This window comes from Saccostrea cucullata, unplaced genomic scaffold, assembly GCF_032062105.1.
Source record: "Saccostrea cucullata isolate Sc308-1 unplaced genomic scaffold, CSIRO_AGI_Scuc_v1 ctg5317, whole genome shotgun sequence".
NCBI lineage: Eukaryota > Metazoa > Mollusca > Bivalvia > Ostreida > Ostreidae > Saccostrea > Saccostrea cuccullata.
In genome coordinates this window covers 21,876-40,665 of record NW_026930431.1, presented here as the reverse complement: position 1 = coordinate 40,665, position 18,790 = coordinate 21,876, and the positions used below count along the sequence as shown (strand labels likewise).

The 18,790-nt window shown below is 32.9% G+C and overlaps 2 protein-coding genes and 1 pseudogene across 2 annotated transcripts; 1 reads left to right on the top strand and 2 right to left on the bottom strand.

The window, feature by feature from the left end:
• The first annotated feature begins 1,167 nt into the window (after positions 1 to 1,167).
• Positions 1,168 to 5,600, top strand: LOC134228536 (histone deacetylase 8-like). The gene is made up of 6 exons (XM_062710189.1): positions 1,168 to 1,246; positions 1,443 to 1,551; positions 1,851 to 2,023; positions 2,624 to 2,718; positions 3,753 to 3,858; positions 5,283 to 5,600. Exons 2-6 carry the CDS (start codon positions 1,517 to 1,519, stop codon positions 5,309 to 5,311), a joined length of 438 nt encoding a protein of 145 aa, XP_062566173.1. The 5' UTR covers positions 1,168 to 1,246; positions 1,443 to 1,516; the 3' UTR covers positions 5,312 to 5,600.
• Positions 5,601 to 9,836: 4,236 nt separating this feature from the next.
• On the bottom strand, positions 9,837 to 17,966 carry LOC134228538 (uncharacterized; annotated as a pseudogene).
• Positions 10,393 to 10,917, bottom strand: LOC134228534 (uncharacterized). The gene has a single exon (XM_062710188.1). The coding sequence runs from the start codon at positions 10,817 to 10,819 to the stop codon at positions 10,424 to 10,426; it is 396 nt and encodes a 131-aa protein (XP_062566172.1). The 5' UTR covers positions 10,820 to 10,917; the 3' UTR covers positions 10,393 to 10,423.
• Positions 17,967 to 18,790: the final 824 nt, after the last annotated feature.

The window sequence follows — 18,790 nt, the reverse complement described above, 5'->3', positions numbered from 1 at the left end:
TTCTGTTCTCATTTTTACATGTACACGTATATATAATTATAAAAACATATTTCTAAATTTTAAAATACTTCAAGTAATTATTTATGTACAATTTCGCTAAAACAAAATGTGCAGTTATGAAATAAAGACAAGTACATGTGGATGCATGTAAATCTGCACGACTGATATTGAAAAAAAAAATGCTGGGTCGATTGTTGTGATATATTACCGATAATACGTAAAATGAATTCTTGTATAAATTCATTGTTTAAGGCATCATTGTTAATAAAACATTCACAATTTATACCGTATAATTATTTTTTGAGGAAATTTTGCATTGTTTAAAGCAGATATCATCAAAATAATATTGTTATCTATGTTCTTAAACAACGACCGCTTTCGTGGCAAAGCCGTCACTAAACGATTTTTATTAAACGGAAAACAAAATTATCATAAAAGTTCAAGTTAAAATCATTGTTTATTTAATTCCTGATTTAATTATTTAATTGCATGTACCTTGCCTGGCTTTGCATGCTTTACAACAGGGATAGCGTCAACCAATTAGCCGCGCTTCACTGACCACATGCACCTGTGACGGTATATCAAGATAATTGACACTTAAAAATGGACGTTTGTGGTGAAAATAGCGTGGCCGATGGCGGTATGCGAATATATTTACATTTGCAAATGTTTTCCTTTATATAACACTACTGAAAGCAAGCGTTTTTATAACTGTATAAATACAGGTATGGGGTCAAGAGGTCATAGATGTGCGTTTGGATAAACGTTCGACGTAATTTCTCTGTGACGTCATAAAGGGTCGACGAGCGTTAAGTGGATGCCGTTGGGTTTAAAAAATAACGCATTTCACACGTTAAAAGTAACAATCAGACAAATTTAAAGTATGAATAAGTCACAAATGTAAATATAAGTAATAAGGTATCATTTTTTGAGTTTTTTTGAGATGTAAAACGGGTTGGCACATGATCAAATCTTCGGGCTTTATGGGATTTGATCACGTGAACAACCCGTTTTACATCTCAATAAAACTCAAAAAATGATACCTTATTTCTTAATTGGCGTTATAATGTTAAAAGTTCTTTCTTAATCCCTGTGTTGGTAATTTCTGTCCTTGCTTACTTTTGTTTGTTTGTATTCTTTTGACTTTTCTCAGTCATTTTCCTTACAGGTGTGGAGGAAGCATTTTGTACATCATCCAAGGTGATGACAGTCTCAGTTCACAAACATTCACCGGGATTCTTCCCATGTTTGTTTTACACGCATTATATTGCCTTAAAACACCTGCTAAGTCAGAAGTTTATAGGAATGCTCAAGTTTCTTATTCATATGTAGCAGTATTCAATAAATACACTGTACTTGATTTTAAACTGTGATTTAAATTCTATATAGAATCTACAAAAAATATTCTCACAACACCAGTGTATTATTTAACACCTGTATAGGATCTGGGGGGTTAGATGACACAGGAGCGGGTAAAGGGAAGGGATATACTGTTAACATTCCACTACTGGACAGTATGAGAGATGAAGAGTTTGTTCCATTGGTCTGCAGGTAAGGAGCTTTACCTAACTCTGAAATAACTTATGTATCATTGTAGTATACTGAACAATGCGTATGGTAGGTTTATCCTATCATCTTATACAAGACTAAGCTAAAAGGCAACTTACATGTAAAGGACATATTCATATAAATGTTCTGTAGTAATCAAATTGTTGAAAAATGATTCCACATGTTATATAAAGTTGGTGTCAGGTTGGTGGATTTAGATATCCCCCTTACGCTCTGCAGCGTACAATTATTCAAATTTTAAAAATATAGATTGTAAAGAAATCTAGATAATTGTTTTGCAGAGTCCTACACAAGGTCCATGAGGTGTTTGTAACCCAGGCCGTGGTGTGTCAGTGTGGGGCTGATGGTCTCAGTGGTGACCCTATGGACTCCTTTAATCTCACTCACACGGCGTACGGCCGATGTCTACAGTTCCTTCTACAGTGGAAGCTGCCTACACTTGTATTAGGAGGAGGTGAGAATAAAATACACCTTGCTTACAATGAACACCGGAAAAAATTGTATTTAGATGCAGCAGGTGTTGAACAGGGATATCTCAGATACCAGGTAGATGTCAAAATGAATTTGGAAGTATCAATATTTTTAAATATTTTGTTCTTGGTATCTCAAAGACTCTGATAACTTAGAATTTTCTTCTAGGGTAGACTGTATCCCAAATGAAAATCAGGCTACACTTAAGAAATGAAAACACAAGACAAATGTAAAATATCTTTGTATTATAATTCTGTCTTATGCAATTGGATCTGTGATATACAAGGACAGTACCCAGACTCTCAATGACTACTATCGTTGTAACTTCAAATTCAAAAGGTAGCTTTTCACATAACTACTGTCCTGCAGTTTTTTGACTGTTTTTCAATCAAACCAAAAGAAAAAATCAAATTTTCCATTTCCCTTGTCAGAAAGTTATGATATTTCATAATTTTGGGTATATAATCTTATCAAAATAAAAATTGCTAATCAACACATAGTTCTAGGATGCTAATTCTTAATGAAATCAGTTATAGTTTTCAGGTAAAGGTAAAAATGTACAATATATTTGGAATGTATTTAGGTGGTTACCACAATGCTAACACAGCCAGATGTTGGGCCCATCTAACTGCTGTCATTTGTGGACGGAAAATTCCTCCAGAAATCCCAGATCACAAGGTAAGGTTTGACGTCACAACTACATGTATTCTAAAAGGTATTGCAATGTCAACCAAATTATCTTATTATACCCCGAGCATCAAGTTGCTCAAGTGATATTGTTTTTGACCAATCTGTCCATCAGTCCGTCAGAGTGTCAGTCATCAGTCCTACATTTCTGTTTTTTGTCAGCGTAACTCCTCATAAACTGCTGCACACAATTTCGTCAGACTTTGCATATATATAGGACACAATGTATATGTGCATAGTACCAGGAAATTCTGATTCCTTAATTTTTTCCAGGAATTTTGCACTTTTCAATTTAGATTTTTGGCCATATCTTGAATAAACAGTTTGTCAGCGCGACTCCTCATAGACCGCTGAATACAATTTCGTCAAACTTTGAAGATATTTAGGACATATATTGTAGATGTGCATATTAACAGGAAATTCCAATGCCTTCATATTTCCGGCAAATTCAACACTTTAACACTTAGTTTTTGGCCATATCTTAAATATAGAGAATCAATGAACAGTTTATCAGCACAACTCCTCATAAACCGCTGCACAAAATTTGCAGATATTAAGGACACAATGTGTAGATGTGCATATTACCAGGAAATTCCAATTCCTTTATTTTTTTTCTGGGAATTTTAGCACTTCGACTTTTGGGGGAGTGTTGGGGGATGTGAGCTTGCTCACCTTTTCTTTCATTCCTAATAGAGAATGTTGCATACTTTAAATTTACCATTTGTTTTGGTTTCCAAAATTCTCTATATATATTACAATGTTTAGAGAATGGAAAATATTTGAGAATGACTTTTGACTTAAAAGCATTAATATCATAGATACTTCATAAAATTTAAAATCTAATTCTCAAACAAATAATCCTCTTTTAGCTTTGTTAAATAAGTAAGTTTAATGAATGTGTATGAGTACTTTTTATGAAATAAGATCAGTCTCACTGTTTTCAATACAGTCAATCAGATATTCATCATTTATCTGGTACAAGTCTTATTTAAGAGACTTGGAATTCTTCATTTCATTTATTTCAGTACTTTATGGCGTATGGTCCGGATTATGAGCTACCTATCTTCTATGGAAACAGAAAGAATATGAACACGAAAGGTTCTCTACAGAAAATATACAACACTGTTATAGGTAATTTTATACAATTAAAAGATTCTACAGTAAATATACAGTAGTGTTACATTTAAGTCTATAATATACAGAAAATATACAGTAGTGTTACAGTTAAGTCTATAATATACAGAAAATATACAGTAGTGTTACAGTTAAGTCTATAATATACAGAAAATATACAGTAGTGTTACAGTTAAGTCTATAATATACAGAAAATATACAGTAGTGTTACAGTTAAGTCTATAATATACAGAAAATATACAGTAGTGTTACAGTTAAGTCTATAATATACAGAAAATATACAGTAGTGTTACAGTTAAGTCTATAATATACAGAAAATATACAGTAGTGTTACAGTTAAGTCTATAATATACAGAAAATATACAGTAGTGTTACAGTTAAGTCTATAATATACAGAAAATATACAGTAGTGTTACAGTTAAGTCTATAATATACAGAAAATATACAGTAGTGTTACAGTTAAGTCTATAATATACAGAAAATATACAGTAGTGTTACAGTTAAGTCTATAATATACAGAAAATATACAGTAGTGTTACAGTTAAGTCTATAATATACAGAAAATATACAGTAGTGTTACAGTTAAGTCTATAATTTACAGAAAATATACAGTAGTGTTACAGTTAAGTCTATAATATACAGAAAATATACAGTAGTGTTACAGTTAAGTCTATAATATACAGTAAATATACAGTAGTGTTACATTTAAGTCTATAATATACAGAAAATATACAGTAGTGTTACAGTTAAATCTATAATATACAGAAAATATACAGTAGTGTTACAGTTAAGTCTATAATATACAGAAAATATACAGTAGTGTTACAGTTAAGTCTATAATATACAGAAAATATACAGTAGTGTTACAGTTAAGTCTATAATATACAGAAAATATACAGTAGTGTTACAGTTAAGTCTATAATATACAGAAAATATACAGTAGTGTTACAGTTAAGTCTATAATATACAGAAAATATACAGTAGTGTTACAGTTAAGTCTATAATATACAGAAAATATACAGTAGTGTTACAGTTAAGTCTATAATATACAGAAAATATACAGTAGTGTTACAGTTAAGTCTATAATATACAGAAAATATACAGTAGTGTTACAGTTAAGTCTATAATATACAGAAAATATACAGTAGTGTTACAGTTAAGTCTATAATATACAGAAAATATACAGTAGTGTTACAGTTAAGTCTAAAGCAGTAAGTAACCCATACAGAAAATATACTTCTATGTTATGGGTAAATCTTAAGAAAATATACATTAATATTGAAAGGTTTATAACATGTTTTAATATATTTTTAATTACTTTTGTTTGTAATATTATTTTTGATGTAGGAATAATCAAGGTCACATTGCATTATTCCTTAGCAAAAGAGAATTATTATGCTATTTTTTTCTCTCTTTTACAGAAAATCTAAAACAACTTAGAGGCTCCTGATATTGGTGGAGAAACAATTCATTTATGTGATTCAGGAAAACAATGGCATAGCATATTGTTAAAATCATTTCTGTTTGATAGAAACTAGCTTTAATGTGATATATAATGTGATCATAAGAAACATTTATGTCAGATTTTTATTGTATAATGTCAACAGTTTACAAAAGAAACAGATCTGTGAACTGGGAATATGTTCATCCATGTTAACAATGTTGTTTATATCGTACATTAAATGTAATGTTATATTTTGCATTGTCTTTTACCAGATGATTTCAGACAATAAGTTCCATTAGGCCTTAAGTTGTATTTGAGCTAACATTCACGCGATTGATATTTTATTTTTCAATTAAATAATGAAAAATATATTATCAAATTGCAATTCTCTGATATTTAATAAAATTAAAAGCAATCTGCGTTCAAATAGCTAAAACACTATCTAAAGCTATGTCGGGTTATTCTAGCTATGTAATAGTATACTGTATACTATTACATTTAGCGGTGTATTCTTTTTAGCATTTTTTTGCAGTAAGAAATTTCCGCTAATTCAAGTACAAGGCTAAATGTCTTACATGTAAACAATGAAAGATAACGGCCCTTTTTTCAATACGGCAGTCAATTATAGATTAATATTTACATCCATTGAATATTTTCTCCTTTATTTCTTAAGAAAACCCATTGCGTTTATCACTGCATGAACTACAGTAGGCATGTCGCCTGTACAGATTTCTTGATCAGTGGCTGTTCCATCAATGAAACGTATAAATACGTTTGCATCATTAATATAAATAAATCATCTTTTTAATCCTACTTTAAATGATTATTTAAACAGATATAAATATAAACAATAAAATGTCTTTCTTTGTTTGTTATTACTGGAATGAACAGTCGCAGCTATTGCAGAAAAAAATTACATAACCCGCTTACGTGGGTTATGTATTTTTTCTGCAACAGCTGCTTCCGTTCATTCCAGTAATAACAAACAAAGAAAGCATTTTATTGTATAAATAAAAACATTAAGAAGTACGCTAAAGCAAATCTTCTCTCACTTGTTCAAAAATGAATTTCCGCCAAACAACGTTACTATTGTTACTGGTTCCCTCAAAGGATTTGTTTCTGAAAATGTTTAGCATGTTCAGAAATTTACAACACTATTTAGGCTAGCGTGTTCCAATTCCTGTCACTTGATAAAAGTTTTTGCTTCTGAATGGATTGATCTGCACCTTTGCATTTTCAAATATTTATAAAACGACATTTACAAGCGTTGTAATGATACTTCTACCTTTTGTCGGGGAATATTTTGACAAACTGGGACCATATTTAAATATTTCACCCTTTCTAATTTTTAATTTGTTTTGTTTTTATTCTGAAACGTGTAATTCTGTAGCAAATTAGATGGATATAACAGAGTATAAGGAGAAGCACTTAACTGTAGAAAAGCTACAAAAAATAAACTAGTTGAAATACAGTCTGACTACTTATTTCAATCTACACCCCCCTCCGTTTTAAAAAAAATATAAAACCCAACAACAGAAATAGATATCCAAGAAATCATTTTATATTGGGGGAGGGGGTTCTGTTAAGATTATTTCGAGAAAAAGTGGTTTGGACTTTCAAATCGCATTAAATACTGTCAGTGATTAACCTACGTATGCATGTATAAATTTACAGCCAGGAATCGATATAGCGCTGTGATGTAATGCCTAAAATCATTGGGGTGACGAAAGTGTTTTCTTTTGTTGATTTATTAAGATAAGGAAATAAAAAACATATATGTATATATATATATATATATATATAATATATATAAATATATATATATGATATATATATATATATATATATATATATATATATATATATATATATATATATATATATATATATATATATATATATATATATATATATATATATATATATATATATATATAGTTGAGATTCCCAAAACAATTATACATGAAAGTGTTCTTTTTGTAATTTAAATTGGAAATGGTAGTATATTGGAATACTGTGAATTAAAAAAAATAGAATGCTGATCTGCCAGTTTATGTTCAGTTAAGATTTTTTTTGCATACCATTTAGAATGAAATACACCAATGCAGACACCATTTTGATTATTTTATTGTCAGGCTAACACCTCAACGTGGAGCCTCTAATAAGGAGACGATGGGATTCCACGCTAAAAATTACATTGACCTCCTGGCTTTACTCAGTAAACAGAATGACGAGGAAAAATAGGAAAAAGAGAGTGAACAGTATGGTCTCTGTAAGTGTGTTTCTTATCGTAAGGTAACATTCCAGGGACCTGTTTTACAAAAGGACTTAAGACCAGTTCAATTATTCATATAACTTTTAAATTAACATTATTTCAAAATATTTTAAACTTTTTAAAAAGAATGTGGTAAGATATTTTCACACAAACAATTTCAAAGAGATTGAATGAATTTGCAAAATTTTACAATAATCTGAAGTTGTGGGTGTTAAGGCCCTGTCACACTAACTGCGTTCACACGGAGTCATTAAGGCGTTGTTAAATTTTTAAAATCGCCGTGGAATCGCAGGGAAATTGCACAAATTTCTGTTAATTTTTCACAATATTAAGATGTCACGGCGTCCTTACGGCGACGGACGCGATTCTACGGCGTTCTACTGCGTTCCCACGGAGATCTCTCGGCGATTGACTGCGCTTCCGAGGAGTTTTCACGGCGCGTTAGGAGTTTTCACCTCGTGTTCACGGCGTTCTCACTGCGCTGGCTGCGTTCACCATACGTTCACAATGCGTTCTATACTCATTGATATTTATTTAGAAGGAATGTAACACATTTTTGTTTAAAGATTCAAGTTACACGATGAAAAGACTTCTAATCATGCCAAGAAATATTAATAATCAAAAATGTTCTATATTTAAATAATTTAGTACTAAATTATTAATAGTTTTATGAATAAACTCCTTTTCTTTCAATTTCATCGGTTCAGTTGTGTTGTTAGATTTTCTTTATTTTATTTTTAATGTAAAAAAAAAAAAAAAATAATAAACACACCGAAAAGTTTTCTACAAATTTTAATTGAAACAACAGAACAAGTGCTTGTGTAATTTTCTCTTCCATTTTTTTCACATAAATGCTCCTAGTGCAACAAATACGTTTAAATCATAGCTGATCAAATATGATCCAATGGCTCTTGTTCTGTGAGCTGGCTGACAACGCTCTAACAACGCCGTGAAAGCGCATTATGATCGCCAACGGACGCTGTAGAAACGCCGTGGGAGCGCAATGACCGCAGTGACAACTCCGTGCTGTCGCCGTGTAATCGCAGCCGAAAAACCACAAGACGATAAATCTCATTAGAAGCGCCGTAAAAACGCGATAGAAACGTAGTGACATCTCCAAGGACTCCGCGACATCTCCGTGGGGTCTCCGTGGAAGCGCAGTCTACTATCACTGCGTTCGTGCCGCGATCATGTGCGACTTCACGGCGGTTATACGGAGCTCCCGCTTGTTGGAGATCTCACCGCGCTGCTACAGCGATCATACTACGTTTCTACTGCGTTCTTATCAGACTGCGATCACACGGCGCGTACTTTGTGCATGCTCAAAGTGATCGCCGTCCCCTGGCGTTCTTGGAGACCCTACGCGACCCTACGGCGTTCAGTGGAGATCTCGCCGCGTTGTCACGGCGCTGTAGGAGACTCTACTGCGATCACCTCGGCGTTTTGCATTTTTTTAGGACGCCGTGCAGTCGCCATGATGACGCAGCCCCGGTGTGACAGGGGTTTTAGTCGTAAGTTCTATTGTAAAAAGGACCCCAGGATTATAATTCGTGTATTTTGATCCAACATTTTTAGGAAATATTTCTGATCATATTCGGAATCATTGTCCACTTGCCGTCTGTCCTACCTTCTGTTAAATTGTAAAATATGGACTTCTCTAGAATCATAGGAAGAAATAAAACCAAGGTTTCTTAGAAGCATTCTTAAGTGGAGAAGATTTAAAAATTCGTGCACTTATAATTTCAAATAAATGAAAATTTGGTGGCATCTTTTAAAAAGTATTATCGTCAGAAATTGATAGGATTTTTTTTAAACATTGATTGTTGTAACAGATGAGAAGATGCTCTAAAATATGAGTCAATAAACAAATATATAAGGGACGTAAATATGGAGAACATTTAACACGACTTTAAAAAATGTAGTCTTTAATTTGCACTTCATACTCTGCTTTATTTATTTGGCTTCAAAATGATGGTTAATAGTCATAAATACCCTGAAATAGGACCATCATCTGTCTTTTTATCATAATTTACCTTTTTCTTGTGATGTGCCCAATTTATATCTTTTGTATGTAACTATTATGGTAATTCACATTAACATGTTTCACTTTCAATATTGATGTTTATTTAAAAATAAATGAATAATTTTTGTACAAGTGATTTAAAAATAATAATTTTTATGGAATAAAACTTTATTTAACAAGTGTTCATATAAAGTAGATTTTTACATTTTCATATAATCAAATGCCTGTTTTTTTCCCAATTGTATTTCGCAGTCACTGAGACTTCTAAATAAATGTCAATAAAATATTTTACATGTATTTGATTTTTTTCACTTTACCACTCAACTCAGCCACAAAGAGGTTGTCTCTGGTGTCTACACTTAAACCCCATGGATACTTGAGACCACAGTTATCAATGTAACGGAGGAATTGTCCGTCCTGATCTAGGATGTGGATACAGTGGTTGTTATAATCTGCTGTCAGGATCTGACTCTGGCTGTCTGTTGTGATGCCGCGTGGATCAAATATCTTGTTAGTAGTGGGATGACCAGTGTATTTAAATCGGAGTTTTCCTGCTCTATTAACCACTTTTACTGCATGGGCTGCACGGTCAGCCACACAGATATCCTGATTCCTGTTCTCACTGATGTATTTACTGTACACCAATGAAAAAAAAATTCTAGTTGTACTATCAATCATTTTAAAAACATCACCTATATACAAAGGGTTTCCATGACTATCAAACTGAATGGTTTGTTCTTCTGTGGAGCCAGAGTAGCGGACAACTTTCGATTCTTCATCATCACTATCCATGATGAGCAGAAGATCATTAGAGGATGTACTACAAACATAGCAAGGTCCCCACCCCCTGTAGTCTGATCACTTCCTGTATCTGTTCATTCTTCACAATGTTAACAGTTCTTGCACCATGGTCAGTATAAACTAAATCTCCACTCCTTGTCACTGCTATGTCGCGTGGTTCATGCCCAGACTTGGTTTGGATTGACTTCAGTAGTTTGCCCTGGAGGTTGTAGAGGTTGATGACTTTGTCATCTCCACATGTCCAAATTTCTTCATCACTGAGACATGTAACACTGTATAGTTGTTTATACCCAGTGTCTATGGTGGTTATGAGCTCTGCTTCATTAAGCAGTGGTTTGACTGGAGGACAGGATACAGCTTCTGGTGTCTTCATTGTGTATCCATGTTCTTTTGATGGGATGGATAATTCTGCCATTGAAGCAAAGATTTGATGGAGTTCTGTGTTGATCTGACGTTGAGAGAAACTTGATAATGAGACGTTGACTTTAGGAGACTTAAGAGAAAAGGCTCCCTAAATGCTGTCTGACAATGTACTTCCTGCTGTTTACCTGTTGCTAAGCCATGTAAATGTAAATACCTGTCAATATATTGAACTTTCAATAGACTTTTTTATATCCATATTTGTCCTACAAAAAATATGTCTTGCATATCAGACAGACAAGATAATTTTACCTTTTAAGTAATGTTTTCATTTTCTATACTTGATATTACAGAAATCAATAGATAAAAATAGGTAGATAGAATTCTCGTAATAGAAAATATTCTTGTACATTTAATCAAACATGACATGAAAAACTCAAATCATAAGTGGTTGATTTGTTTCATTTTGCTTTTGTTAAGGAATGTGTAGTGGGGTTCATGTGATTTAAATACCTGTCAATATATAGATCTTTCACTAGACTGGTTTAATGTCTGTCTGTATCCCATCGAAGATTATAATTAGATGTAAGAAAATTTTGTGTAAGTGCTATTAAAAATAAAGATACGAAGAATTCCCAAAATAAGTTATATTTGAATATATTTCAGCTTGCCTGTATATACATGTATATGCCGTTATCAAAGCTTTTGTTGTCATAATGTTGTTTGAAGCCAATATTGATGGTGATACATGTATGCTATTGATTTGAAATAATGTCTTATTTAGTTGATAACTATGTGTATTAGTCAGTTGCGATATTGGAAGTTTTGAACGGAATTTTTTAATCATCCCGTGTTTCAATCTGAATTTACGATATCCATACTTCCTTTTTCTATTAATGCCGATAACCAGACGGTTTGATTGATTGATTGAATGTATACTGTTTAACGTCCCTCTCCAGAATATTTCACTGATATGGAGACGTCACCATTGCCGGTGAAGGGCCGCAAATTTAGGACTATGCTCGGCACTTACGGCCTTTGAGCAGGGAGGGATCTTTATCGTGCCACACCTGCTGTGACACGGGGCCTCGGTTTATACGGTCTCATCCGAAGAACCGCCCCATTTAGTCGCCTTTTACGACAAGCAAGGGGGTACTGAGGACCTATTCTAACCCGGATCCCCACGGGGCCCAGACGGTTTGAAAATGGTTTAATAATATTAAAAGCGTTAGAATACATTTGAAACCTCGAATTCCGTTTATGACGTTGCACTTGAACGACATTTAACATTTGTGACTTCAAAATAATGTGCGTACTTCAACCTTTTGAGCGTATGTTCATGTACGTGTTATTGCAATTTTAATACCGTCGCTTTACACACACTTTATAAGCAAAATAAATATAGAAAAATGTAAATAAAGTGCATCCTTTGTAATGGAAGGAGGTACGGTAGGGTTTATATTTTAAAACTCATATAGCACTTCTCGTAGACTCATACCTTCTTAATATTTTACCCTGCATTTTCAGCTCTTCGGTGGTTGATTAAGTCTATGTTAAAATGATCAAATTTCCCTAAAACAAGTTCTATGAGCTACCTTGAATTTTTAAGGTATCTTAGAACAAAGGAGGAAAAAAATATGCGATAAAATAAAGAAAATCCCAACTCTTAATTTTATTTTTGACAATCAATCAATCTCTATCTTACATAATTCACATATAAAGATATCTTAAATAAAGAACGAGAAAGATTATCAATTTAAAATCCAATAGCCAAGGCCTAGTTTTTTGCTACAGGTGTCATTTCTCTTGTTCGAACAATGACCCTAGGAATCCCTTTGAATATCAAGCATTGTACTTTAAGTTTAACCTCTGAATACCATGTAGACCATTCTGCAACAAACGTTGAATAGAATGTGAGTGTTATCTGAGGGAGTTTTTTGCTTGACGAATTATATTCTGCAATCCGATGAAAGAATGACAAAACTTGCTAGTTTCCTACATGTTTACATTTATCACAGACACCTAGTTAAGGTTAATTAGGCCAAAGTTTGTTATAGTCTTCCGCATTTCAAAATTTTAAAATGGTCAGACAATGCTGTTTATACCTAATAATATGCATTCATTCTAGGCGTTTACGGTTTTGGGTCAAGAAATACACATGAAACTTGCATTCACTAATACTTGAGAATACGCGTAGATCTCGCGAATTGCCCAACAAGCACTTTACAAAACTTTAAACTCCGTTAATTTCCTATATATTGTGATCACTTCATTTTAACCAAAAGTGAACAAAAAGTAGAAATCAGGACAGAAAAAAAGTCTGGCAATGTTTTACATGTAACTCAATTATTGAATTAATCATTAATCTTATACTTTTTGTAGCCTATGACTGTCCGATCAATCGTCACGTTTCTTTAACCAGCAGGGCATCAATCAGGAGTGCTGAATGCCTGAGGTTTCAAAGGGGGGGGGGGGGCGTCAAATGCTTGTCTTATGGTGTGAGAGATGACGCTACGCTACGAGTTAGAAATATTTTCTAAAGGAGCTGTTTTTGTAGTATGTTTTGTAGTTCATATTTATACAATATTCGAAAATCTATTTGAAACAGGGGTAAACAGTTTGTTAGTCATACTGTAAAGTACTTTGAATTTGAAGGTTTGTAGGATCCTGGGGTTGAAAAATTTAAGAATCCTTCATTTTATACCACATCCGGTAAAGAAGTTTAAGGGGTGCACATGTATTTTAATTTGGAGTCACCATATCCGTCTGTCTGTAGACAAGATTTTCTCCTTACCTGTTCTTAGAGTCCCACTATGGATTTGTCTGAAAATATGTACATGAATAATGCACTGTATTAATGTGTGAAGCATTTTGTATCATGATATAAACCTTTTTTTTAAATTAACGTGATACATACTTACATTTGACAGCGCCATAGATATAGGCTAGGTTAAAGTTGATAACAGACAGACAAACAGGAGAAAAACAACAGACACTCCATAAAGTATGAGCAATTATTTTTTTCAATGTATTTTGAAATCAAATATTTTTTGTGTGGGATACTTTTTGTCAAATTTTATTCGAGGTATGAAAAGATAAATGAATTCATGACCACCACGAAATATTCAGTTTACAATGTGATGTACAATAATTTTTTTTTTAATTCAAATCTAATTCCAACGAACCGATTGTTTTTTCTTCAAACCATAAAAATAAAACCCTAAGAAAATATGATTTTACAATTATTTTGACTTTATTGTGAATCCGTCTACGTTCCCTAAATTTTAAGTGATTCGGCAACTTAACTCGATCTTTACAACGTACAGAATTACTATGCAACATACATTGAATCCTCGCGTCATAGAAATATTACTTTACCATTTCCCCGCACTCACTTTGTAGCGGGGTACAAATTTCTCTAAAGTTTAGCGTAAATAATATTCTGAAATAATATTTTAATTAGAAAAAAACTTTTCTTATTTTATGAGATTCAAGCAAGTATAAAATAGTTGGAATTTGGCAATTAATTGAAGATTAAATGAACTTTTTAAAGTGCGTGAAAATGCGTGATTGCGGGGAAACGGTAAATGCGTGATTTTGCTTTAAAATAGGAAATGGTATATGCATTAAAATGCGTGACAGCGGGTAAGGGTGTTAAATTCTCTTAAAAGCTAATTTAAGCGGAGGATATTTGTTCCTTTCGGACAGATCTAAATATTTTGCACACTGACCATTATCAATCTCTAATGAGACTATTTACAAGAATTTCAGAATTAAAAGTTAGAAGAAATTAGAAGAAGAAGGGGAAGCTCGCTTCTTCATAGCACCTGATCTCAACACTGACATTTTGGAGGTCAGTGTTTGATCCGCTTCTATCTCATAATGTTTAATAGACTTTTGAGTTCGAATACTGTTCATTATCCTCAAACATTTCACTGAGATATATTGTATTTATTAAAGTTCCAAGTGGGCATATCCACACAATTTAACGAGGATTTAGGCCACATCAATTTAATTTCTTATTCATCAAACATCTGAAGAAAAAAAATTGTAGAAGCTGGCTCGTGATTAAATAATAAAAGCATTACTTTTTGTAGGCAACATTGTAAGCAGAACATGTAAAAATTGAGCAGATAATATTTTCCCCTGCTTTTTTCTTGTTTGTAATGTAAGCAGTCTCAAAATACGAAAAATGGAGCGGAAACAAAACAGAAATTCGTACAGAATTTTCTGAAGTCGGGAAATTAGAATCAACGACATTTGTATTGTTTTGTATAAATACGAGTGCGTGGGGTCCGAAAATTAAATTTGAATGACTTAAATGGTAGCATGTAAAGGAGAACATTTTAAAAAATGAATCTTTATGAAGTTAATTAAGTTATTTTAAACCAAAATTATTTTCATTGAATGTCATGAAAATGCGTATTATTGCTAGTTAACCAAGTGTCTGACTTAATTAAGGTACATGTACATACGTAGCATTCGTAAAATAACTGAAAAAAAGTATGTGGCATGTTTAATATCGGCATTCAGAGAGATTATGAATATATATGTACAGCTCAAATCAATCTTAAATTGATCTTTTCATTGAATTTAACCAACATAAATTTATAAACATAATAGAAAAGAACCATGTTGCAACAATATATTTTTTTTATTTAATCTTTGCGCTAAACATAATATTGCCAAATACCTGTATAAAGCTGTGTTATTTATAATCTGGACCCTCTTTCACATAAAGATATTCTAGGAAAAGAGGTGTAGAAAAATCTACAAGATACTTACTATCTTATTTCCTTTCTTAAAGAAACTTTCTATGACAATATGAGGTATTTACATATATTGAATTTTCTTTAGTTTACCACTGCGACACTCAGCCACAAAGAGGTTGTCTCTGGTGTCTACACATAAACCCCATGGACGCTGTAGATCACAGTTATCTACGTAACTGATGTAATGGAGAAACTGTCCATCCTGATCTAGGATGTGTATACAGTTGTTGTCGCAGTCTGCAGTCAGGATCTTACTCTGGCTGTCTGTTGTAATGCCGGCTGGACTAAATGGTCGCTTGTTAAGAGATGGATGTCCAGTGTATCTAAATCGGAGTTTTCCTGTCTGATTAACAACAACTATTGCTTGGGCTATATGGTCAGCCACACAGATATCCGTATTCCTGTACTCAGTGGTGTATTTAAAGAAAACAGATGATGAATACATAGGTTTGCCTTCACTACCGAACTGAATTGTTTGTTTCTCTGTGGAGCCAGAGTAACGAACAACTTTTGATTGTTTATAATCATCACTGTTCACGATAACCAGGAGTTCTTCAGAGGAGGTACTACAGACATGGCAAGGTTTCCATCCATGAAGTTTTATCACTTCTTGTACTTGATCATCCTTCACCATATTCACAGTTCTTGTAACAGGGTCAGTATAAACAAGATCTCCACTCCTTGTTACTGCTATGTCATTAGGATTCTTTCCAGACTTAGTTCTCTTTGTTTTTAACAGTTTGCCCTGGAAGTTAAAAAGCTTCATGATATTGTCATATCCACATGTCCAGATTTCTTCATCACTGAGACACATGTAACACTGTCTAGTAGTCCATAACCTGTTTTTTGGTTGTAATGAGCTCTGGTTCATGAAGGAGTGGTTCTACTTGGGAACAGGATACAGCGTCTGGTGTCTTCATTGTGTTGTCATGTTCTGTTGTACTGAAAAATGCTGACAAAGATCCAAACATTTGATAGAATTGTTCTTTGCTGATTTGATGAGGAAAGAAACTTGGTAATGATACTTTGACTTTAGGAGGTACACTTTTGAATTCAACATTCATAGATTTATACACAAGAATCAGGGTGGCATCGTTGGTGTCCATTATTTTCGTCAGATCAACTATGCTCTGTTTTACTTCAGAAATAATCTGTTTGATTTCATTTTCCTGTTTATTTAGAGCAGCCAGGTGTTTAGTTTTCATTTAATCAATTTCAGATTTCTGATTTTTGACAATGATGTTAATTTCTCTGTGCCAGTCTTCTCCTTGTTTGGTGACAGCCTTTGCCAGTTTCTCACAATGATTTTCAATGTTGATTTTTTCAGAGTTTATATCTAAGGCAATGTTTTTATACGTTGGATAGATTCTTTTTTCTAGCTCTTTTAATTCCGTTCCTAAATTCTTCTGTTTAGAAATTAATTTTTGCAGAACATCAAACAAATCATGTCCTATATGTTCTCCAGCGAAAAGACTAGCAGAACATACAGGAATGTCACACTTCTCACAGTAAAGTTCACAATGTTTCTGGATGTGGATTGGACATTTTGGGTAGTTAGCGGTAGAAGTTCTCTGTTTGTATGGTACAACATTGTGTCTTTTAGACGAATCCGATAGATGATCCCTTACACAGGCCTGTTACAACGCACTTTGAAAAATTACGCACTTTGAAAAATTTTTTCAAAGTGCGTTAAGTTTTGGGACCCGGTTAACGCACTTTGAAAAATTTTTTCAAAGTGCGTTGAATTTGGGACCAAATCAACGCACTTTTAAAAATTTTTTCAAAGTGCGTTAAAACTGTACATCATAATTTTACACAATGTAAACATTTAACGCACTTTGAAAAAATTTTCATTAAACAAAAGGAATCAGACTTATATTTTAGAAATAGATTTTAGAAATAGACAACAGTATTATCCCCTCGCAACGTATGATGGGATATAGTGATGCGATTATGTGTGTTATTACTTTATGTGTATGTTAGTTTTTTTCTGTGTGGAATTGACGTAATTTGTATCGGGATCGATGTCAAATGATTTACTGAACATGCTTTTTTGGGAAGGAATGCTCCGCTTTGCGGTGCCCCTACTTTGATGTGTTTCTTTCTAAAAACTGATGGATTGAAGAAAACCAAGAAACGGAAAACGAAGAAAAGACTGGCTGAATTAAGGTCTATCAGCTCAACTCTTTATCATTCCCACCCAGATATATCTATTTCTATAACTCGTAACCTTAAACACCCAATTTTATGTTAACGCCCTCAAAATCTACCTGATTCAAGATCAATAATTTACCGCCTGTCAATCATTAAAAAAACAATAGCTTCTGATTTGATTGACAGGTCAGCTACCTGTACTTCCTAATAATCTGAGTTTGCATGTTTTGAAAACAATTACCTGGTCACGCGTCAAACTCTTTCATGTACCCGCATAGTATACACACGGGTTAGAAAACTCCAATATCTTTGAATTTTATTTCAAAAAATAATTGGAAGTAGATTATTAAAACATTGACATAATAAAATATTTCTTTTCTATCTTCACTGCTGTTTGTTACTTGTACAAGTAAGTGTTATATTGTCCACGTCATCTGTAGAAAAAAGACCGCGTCCACAGAAACCGGCTCTATTTGCCGTAATTGGAAATCCGACGATTTAAATTATCTTTTAAGAAATGGGTTATACGAAAAATTTTCAGCACTAATAAACGGCATAGCATAGTTTTTAAAAGATGTTTTATTTTGTACTTTGGCTACAATCCGCACGATGTTGTACAGAAATTATGTCAGAATTAATGCTCGAATTTCCTCTATATAGCGTCTGTATATATACGTAATGAAAATGTGAAGATAATCAATAGTGATAGATTCTGAAAAAAATCTTTCTAACAATAAAATTTTGTTAAAACACGAAAAACAAAAACTATGGAATTTTTTGGACAACATTGTTGGCCAAAAAAAACCCCACAATATTCCGATCGCGGTAAATGCATGTTCACATGCACGACGGATAGGTGGACTAATAGGTTTTTTTTTTCAATATTCAGACTTTTTAATCAAGTGATTTCTTTCATTGAATATTAAAAAAAAAGATAAATATTATTGATTTGTAGTTTTTACTCGTGATTTTTTTTTCTTTTATGTAAGGAAAACATTTTCGAAAATGATATACAAGTATCTTATTTTTTTTCCTTCAAAACATTACCATGATTACGGTGAATGCATTTAGTTTACAAATAAATTTCATATTAAAATAAT

Excerpts from the sequence above, each read along its gene's own strand:
- LOC134228536 (XM_062710189.1), top strand. The coding sequence starts at position 1,517 with ATGAGAGATGAAGAGTTTGTTCCATTGGTCTGCAG. Across the intron at positions 1,552-1,850 it reads TTTGTTCCATTGGTCTGCAG|AGTCCTACACAAGGTCCATG; the intron begins GTAAGGAGCTTT and ends ATTGTTTTGCAG. Across the intron at positions 3,859-5,282 it reads AATATACAACACTGTTATAG|AAAATCTAAAACAACTTAGA; the intron begins GTAATTTTATAC and ends TCTCTTTTACAG.
- LOC134228534 (XM_062710188.1), bottom strand. The coding sequence starts at position 10,819 with ATGGCAGAATTATCCATCCCATCAAAAGAACATGGATACACAATGAAG.